We start from the raw sequence: 8320 nt of genomic DNA, 5'->3' as shown, positions 1-8320 counted from the left end.
AGAGTGAGACTCTGTCTCAAAAAAAAAAAAAAAAAAAAATTAGCCTGCTGTGGTGGCATGTATTTGCAATCCCAGCTACTCAGGAGGCTAAGGTATGAGAATCACTTGAACAACCCAGGAGGCAGAGGTTGCAGTGAGCTGAGATTACAACATTGCACTCCTGAGCAACAGAGCGAGCCTCCATCTAAAATAATAATAACAAACTTACTGTCTACTGTGTGTATCTAAACACAACATGTACAAGTAAATTAAGTAAAACAAAACTGTATAGATGATAAAGAAAAGGAAGCAATGGTTTTTTGTGCATGTTTTAGCTTTTTACATACTTCTGAATCATTAGCTTCTGTATTTATTCAAAATGTCATCCCTTGAAATAGGACTGTAACGTTTTCATGCCTAAGCTTTATATCCATATCTTGGTGTCCATAATCAATCTTTTCTGGAAACCCCTCCCTTTTTTTTAATCTTTTTTTTTTTTAAAGACGGGGTTTCACTATGTTGGTCAGGCTGGTCTTGAACTCCCGACCTCAGGTGATCCACCCGCCTTGGCCTCCAAAGTGCTTGGATTATAGGCGTGAGCCACTGTGCCCGGCCTTTTTTTTGTCTTTTTCAAATGAGTCTTGGAGCTGTTGGTTGGTTGTGACTTCCCACTTATCTGCCCACAAAGATGCAGAAGGAAGACAGCAGGCATCACCCAGGCTTCGGAAGAGGAGAACCCCCAAATATTAACCAGAATTCACTGGAAAGTTCAGCAGACCATTCTGAGAAAAACATTTGAAACTGAGAGTAGTTCTGCAGACTCCACTGTGAATGAGTGCAAAGAGTTTAAATATGTCTAAAACTGTGGAATAGTCTAGGCCCTATGATCTCATGAAACTAACAAACCAAAGTTCCTTTCCAAAACAAAATGCTGCTGTTAGGGAAAAAACTATGTTTGCATTCTGCTGGAAGGGATTGCTAAGCACAAAATAAACAATACAGAACAAAAGAAAGGAAGGTTCAGATAAAAGGAGGAGGCAGATCTCTGATAACTTCAAAAAGCAACTAAAAGGTTGGGTGTGGTGGCTCATGCCTGTAAACCCAGCTACTCAGGGGCAGAGAGATTGCAGTAAGCTGAGATCCTGCTACTGCACTCCAGCCTGGGCTATAGAGTGAGACTCTGTCTCAAACAAACAAATAAAAAACGCTCCAGGGTGTGGAGGCTCATGCTCATAGTCCTGCCCTACATTGGAGGCTTAGGTGGAAGGATTGCTTCAGCCCAGGAATTTGAGATTAGCCTCAAACACAGTGAGACTCAGTGAGTAAGGAGAAAAAAAACCCAAAAAACCTTTGGGACAATTTAAAATCTTATAGTTGGCCAAAATATGTTTTAAAAAAGCAAAATAAAAATGCTCGTAGACAAAAGATGAATCTATCACCTGTACCCTGCACTATAATGTGTTAGAAGACATCATTTTTATTTGAAATTTTCTATATTAGGCTAGGCACAGTGACTCACACCTATAATCCTAGAACTTTGGGAGGTCAAGGCGGGCAGATCACTTGAGGTCAGGAGTTTGAGACCAGCCTAGCCAACATGGCAAAACCTCGTCTATACTAAAAATACAAAAATTAGCCGGGTGTGGTGGCACACACCTGTAATCCCAGCTACTTGGGAGGCTGAGTCAGGAGGCTCTCTTGAACCCAGGAGGCAGAGGTTTCAGTGAGTTGAGATCGTACCACTGAACTTCAGCCTGGGCAACAGACACTCCATCTTGAAAAAAAACAATAAAATGTTTGAGATAATGAAATAAGATATAATCTTCAGCAATTATTTGTTCCAAAAAAAGAGGGACCCCACCTATTCTGAGATGGAACTGTTAGGAACAGGAACTATGTTCACTAAACTATGTGACTGGAAGCAGTGGAGAGAGGCTTTAATGAGCTTGGATTTCCAGAGCTGGCAGTTCTCATAAAATAGCAAACGAGGCCTGGCACGGTGCTTACACCTATAATCCCAGCACTTTGGGAGGCCAAGGTGGGTGGATCACAAGGTCAGGATTCACATGGCTAACAGGTTCACGTGGCTAAAACGGTGAAACTGCATCTCTACTAAAACCACAAAAAATTAGCTGGGCGTGGTGGCATGTGCCTGTAATCCCAGCTACTCGGGAGGCTGAGGCAGGAGAATCACTTGGACTGAGGAAGCAGAGGTTGCAGTGAGCCAAGATCACACCACTGCACTCTAGCTTGGGCAACAGAGCAAGATTCCATCTCAAAAAAAAAAAGAAAAAAAAAAAAGGCAAATAAACCATCTGCAAAGTAGGTACATCATATACAATGATAATAACTAAAGTTGATTGGTAGGTACAGGTAACAATATAACTATCCTTTTTTTCTTCTCAAAGATGGGGGTTTTCCTGTATTAGCCAGACTGGTCTGGATTCCCTGGGCTCAAGGGATCCTCTCATCTCAGCCTCCTGAGTAGCTGGGACTACAGGCACATGCCCCTCAACCAGCTCTATAATTATTATTTAAGTTCGCTCTTTCTAATGTTTTTCATAATACATAGTTTTAAAAATAAGGTTAAAAAGAAAAAGCAAATTGATAACACCATCACCTTGAATGAATGATAAAGTGGTTGGGAAACATGGCTGGAGGCAAAATCAAACTTGTACCCTCAGATCCAAAGAAGTAACACCACTGCAACAGAAGAGTGAGACACTGAACTACCTGTAATGGAAAGTATAGAATATACTGGCCCATTCTTTCCAGCGGCCTCCTGACTTTTTTTTTTTTTGAAATGGGGTCTCACTATGTTACCCAAGCTGGTCTCTTAATACCTGGACTCAAGGGATCCTCCTGCCTCAGCCTTCAGAGTAGCTGGGACTAAAGGTGCACCACCGTACCTGGCTCACCAACCTCCTGATTCTATTCCAGGAAAACCCATCTCAATCAAATATGACCAACATACAAGATTTAGTCCTAGATCTAGGTGTGTTTTATTTAAACCTGGTAACTACCCTCTTGAAGCAGGACAAGTGGGCTCCCTGAGAAGAGGGACAGACTACAGAGAGGGCACAGGGGAACAGTACTCACTGGAACTGGCTTAGTTCTGTGGTATCAAGGACACTCTGGAATCACTCATGCTGATTAAAATACGTGGCTGAGGAGTCACGAAGGATACCCTATTCATCAGAGTATTGTGGAAATAAACATCATATACTTGAAAGTATTTTCAGTCAGCCTTGGCCAAAATGAAAATTAAAGAAACTATAGATCAATTTGGTGTCAGATAAGGAAAAATAAAAAGCCTGGAGGCAGGATAGACTTTGAGTTACAAATACTTCAATAATTATAAATGCAGATCTAAGTTATTTTTTAGGGCAATATGATAATGAAGATTAAATCAAGGAAACATCATGTATGGACAATTACCAATGACACCCTGGGAAAACTCACATCAATGTGGGGCACATTTCTTCCTGAAACTTAAATGTATACATGCTGTCTTCTGCAAACTTCAATCTATTTCTTATTCAGTTAGCTCAAGGAGTCCATAATGTGTAAGTTGCACAGTGGAAAAGTTTTAACCAGTAATCCTGATATATGTTCAATGGTAGAAATTCTGCTTTTAAAACTATGCTTTTCTAGGAATGTGATTATGAACCCATTACCTAAACTTTCACCTCAGTTTCTTTTTTAAAATTTTTTAATTTTTAAAAATACAGATGAGGGTCTCGCTATATTGCCCAGGCTAATCTCAAACTCCTGGGGTACAGCGATCCTCCCACCTCAGCCTCCCAAATTGCTGGAATTACAGGTGGTAGCCGTCACACCCAGCCCACCTCAGTTTCATCAAGCATAAAAGGGGAATGTTAGGAGTACCTACTTTAGGCTGGGCATGGTGGCTCATGCCTGTAATCCCAGCACTTTGAGAGGCCAGGGCAAGTGGATTGCTTGAGGTCAGAAGTTTGAGACCACCCTGGCCAACATGGTGAAACCCTGTCTCTACCAAAAATACAAAAATTAGCTGGGTGTGGTGGCCGGGACCTGTAATTCCAGCTACTCAGAGGGCTGAGGCAGGAGAATCACTTGAACCCCGGGAGGCAGAGGTTGCAGTGAGCTGAGATTGCACCACTGCACTCCAGCCTGGGTGACAGAGTGAGACCCTGTCACACGCACAAAAAAGAGTACCTTGGCCGGGCATGGTGGCTCATGCCTGTAATCCAAGGACTTTGGAGGCCAAGGCAGGCGGATCACCTAAGGTCGGGAGTTCAAAACCAGCCCGACCAACATGGTGAAACCCCATCTTTAATAAATTAATTAATTAATTAATTAAAAAGTACCTAATTTATAACAGGCTTTGTAAATTTATTGCATGAATATATTAATGTAAGGCATTTATTCCATTGATTAATGTAAAGGCATTAATACACTACAATAATGTGTGGCACTTTGTATGCACAACATACATATTTTTAAAAAATTTATTTTAGTTTAGAGTATGACTGAAAATGAAGTCTTTTCACTTAAAGATATAAGATATTGAACATAGGCTATATAATTTCATCACATTTCTGATAATAACTCACTGCCTATGACCCTACTGATCTTATAGTAGTTAACATCCTCTGCATATTGACTGTGAGTTAGGAAAATATTACCAATTAAAACATGTTCATGGTTTCATAGAAAGCAAATTTTAAAAACTAATTCTTATTTTGCTATGTAATATGGCATATACTTTTCTGGCTGGGCGTGGTGGCTCATGCCTGTAATCTCAGCACTTGGGGAGGCTCAGGCTGGCGGATCACTTGAGGTCAGGAGTTCAAGCCCAGCCTAGATAACATGGTGAAACCCCATCTCTACTAAAAACACAAAAAATTAGCCAGGTGTGGTGGCACACACCTGTAATCCCAGCTACTACTCAGGAGGCTGAGGCAGGAGAATCACTTGAACCCAGGAGGCAGATGTTGCAGTGAGCTGAGACCGGGCCACTGCACTCCAACCTGGGTGAAAAAGTGAGACTCCATCTCAAAAAAAAAAATTATATACTTTTCTTCATAACTCAAAATTATAATTTATAAATATATACAGAGTAGAATATATATTTTCACACAAAAATGATAATTTTCTGTATAATTTTCACAAAAATTATGTGAAACCTATTGTAATGACTACTCAGAGAGGAGGTAGAATGGAACTGACAGAAATGGTCATCAAGTACTTTTGTTTTATCTCCATTATATTAATTTGTTTATTATTTTTTAAAATTAGAGACAGGGTCTTGCTCTGTCTTAGGAGTTCAAGACCAGTCTGGACTACATGGTGAAATCCCATCTCTCAAAATGGGTGTTGTGGCACATACCTGTAGTCCCAGTTGCTTGGGAGGCTGAGGCGCGAGGATCACTTGAGCCTGGGAGGTTGAGGCTACAGTGAGCCGAGGCTGCGCCACCACACTCATGCTTGGATGACAGAATGAAACCTGTCTCGAAAAATAAGAAAAAAGAATGAAGAATGAGAATATAAATTTGAGTTTGGAAATAGGCACATTTCAGCCACTGAACCATCAAAACTGCTATGGTCTCAGGGAACACATATTTCCATTATTATTAGAAAATTTGGGTTGGGCACTGTTGCTGACATCAGTAATTTCAGCATTTAGGGAGGCAGAGGCAGGAGGATAGCTTGAGCTCAGGAGTCAAGACTAGCTTGGACAACATAGTGAGATCCCCACTTGCCACAAAAAAGAAAAAAAAAAGAGATTTGGCAAAACATAAATGTCTTTTTACATGGACAGTCTCAGTTTTCACATTTATAAAATAAAAAAGAATAGTTTTATTTTATTGAGTAACTTTGTAGATTATGTGCAACGAGACCTCATTTCCCTCTTCCTTTTCTCCTGTATTGTTTTTTTTTTTTTTTTTGAGACAGAGTCTTGCTGGAATGCCCAGCCTGGAGTGCAATGGCATGATCTCAGTTCACTGCACCTCCACTTCCCAGGTTCAAGAGATTTCTCTGCCTCAGCCTCCCAAGTAGCTGGGACTACAGGCGCATGCCACCATGATGGCTAATTTTTGTGTTTTTAGTAGAGACTGGGTTTCACCATATTGGCCAGGCTGGTCTCGAACTCCTGCCCTCAAGTGATCCACCCATCTCGGCCACCCAAAGTTCTGGGATTACAGGTGTGTGCCACTGTGCCCAGCCCAAAACCTTCTTGATTGAGCCCGAGAGTGACACTCTGAAGTGATGATGCCCCAGCCTCGAGAGGCCATACATTCTTCTGTGCTTGCTCTCATGTCTGCCTTCTCTCTCACCCACTCTCTCTCCCTCCAAGCCTGGACTAGCCTGCTAGAGGATGAGAGACTGTAGAGAAAAGAGACCATATTCCGCAACACAGGCAATTTTAAATGAGTTTACAGCTAGTCAACCTTCAAGCATGCAAGAGATGCTAGCCAAGATCAGAACTGCCCATCCGGCTTATAGATTTATAAACAATAAGAAATGCTTATTTTTTTTTAAACCACTGAAATTATATTAAACAACCATGGCTACATTATACATACATTTGTTCTTCGTACATATCAATTTTCTGAACTGTCTTCTGTTCTCTCAGCTCTTACCACGTTCCTGTAGCCTGTACTTCCACATTACCATTCTGCTGGGGATTTTCTGCAAAAGTCTTAGCCATGTACTGTATGAGGTGTAAAGAATAACAATTCTGTTTGGTATGTAATATATTTTTCCACATTCCCTAAATCTGGGGTCCCCAACCCCTGGGCTACGAACTGGTACTGGTCCACAATCTGTTACGAACTGGGCCACACAGCGGGAGGTGAGCGGTGAACAAGTCAGCGAAGCTTCATCTGTATTTACAGTTGCTCCCCATAGCTCATGTTATTGTGAGAGCTCCACCTCCTGTCAGATCAGCTGATAGCATTAGATTCTCATAGGAGCATGAACCTTATTGTGAACTGCACAGGCGAGAGGGATCTAGGTTGCATGCGTGTTATGAGAATCGAATACCCTATGATCTGCCAGTGATCTGTCGCTGTCTCCCATTACCCCCAGATGGGACCATCTGGTTACAGGAAAACAAACTCAGGTCTCTCACTGATTCTACATTATGGTGAGTTGTATAATTATTTCATTATATATTACAATATAATAATAATAGAAAGAAAATGCACACTATATGTAATGCCCTTGAATTATCCCAAAACCACTCCCCAACCAGTCTGTGGAAAAATTGTCTTCCACAAAACCAGTCCCTGGTGACAAAAAGTTTGGAGACTGCTGCCCTGAATGCTCTGGAAAGAGCTTTTCATACCTTTCAGTAAATACATATGTTTTATGAGATGGGGTCTCACTCTATTGCCCAGGCTGGTCTTGAGCTGGGCTCAAGTGATCCTCCCACCTTGGCCTCCCAAAGTGCTTGGATTACAGGTGTGAGCCATCATGCCTGGCCTCTTTCAGTAAATATCTATTAAGCACCCATTGCATACATGCTGCCACGCTAAGTTCACTAGCAGATGGAAGGATGAGTATGAAACTGCATGATGGGATAGCACAAGGCATCAGTGTTCAGGTACTGGATAACTTTATAATAAAAAAAAAAAAAAAAAAAGAATTTGTATGTTCTTCTCTCCCAGCGCAATGCAAAGTTGTTTTGTTTTTAAGGAAGCCAAATGGGCTAGAATACCTTCTAACAAAACATTCCCTAAATAGGTAACATGTGGAGCACTTTCGTATAGGTGCCAAAAAATCGAATTTAGCACTAGAAGAGAGAATAGAAAGAAAAAAAACCATGAGCATAGATGGAAAGATAACATTTCCAGTCAGTAGAAACAGAAAAAAGTGACCATTAATGTACAAGAAAACTAAAATTTTTAATTCACAACATTGAAAAGCAATTATGGATGGGTTCAAAAGCTAATTTTTGAAGTTTATATTACAATAATAAAAGAAAAAATCTTTTAACATAAAATAAAATTCTCCAGTAGAGGAAATATTGCAACACATATAAATGAGAAAAGAAAAATATTTCTATTTTACAAGGAATTTGAACAAAATAAGAAAAACTAATTCCATCATAACATTGGATCAATGGCATGAAAAAGAAATGTCTGGAGGAGAGTATAAATTATTTTAATTTTTTTGAGATGACGTCTCACTCTGTTGCCCAGGCTAGAGTGCAGTGGTTCGATCTCGGTTTACTGCAACATCCGCCTCCTGGGTTCAAGCAATTCTCCTGCCTCAGCCTCCTGAATAGCTGGGATTACAGGTGAGTTCCACTGTACCAGGCTAATTTTTAATACTTTTGGTACAGATGGGGTTT

The 8320-nt window shown here is 40.7% G+C and overlaps 1 protein-coding gene across 1 annotated transcript in view; it reads right to left on the bottom strand.

Annotated features, from left to right (window-relative positions):
• Positions 1 to 6673, bottom strand: part of ARGFX (arginine-fifty homeobox) — a gene marked incomplete at its 3' end in the record, with an annotated part of 11847 nt that extends 5174 nt beyond the window's left edge. The window contains exons 1-2 of the mRNA XM_017508133.2: positions 6626 to 6673; positions 5351 to 5447 (exon numbers count right to left, since the gene is read on the bottom strand). Coding sequence (XP_017363622.2) covers positions 5351 to 5447; positions 6626 to 6673 — 145 coding nt within the window. The remainder of the gene's footprint in view (positions 1 to 5350; positions 5448 to 6625) is intronic.
• Between the last annotated feature and the right edge of the window lie 1647 nt (positions 6674 to 8320).

This window comes from Cebus imitator, unplaced genomic scaffold (genome assembly GCF_001604975.1).
Source record: "Cebus imitator isolate Cc_AM_T3 unplaced genomic scaffold, Cebus_imitator-1.0 Scaffold387, whole genome shotgun sequence".
Classification (NCBI taxonomy): domain Eukaryota; kingdom Metazoa; phylum Chordata; class Mammalia; order Primates; family Cebidae; genus Cebus; species Cebus imitator.
Note: the sequence above shows the minus strand (reverse complement) of the source record. Positions and strands in the feature narration are given on the sequence as shown.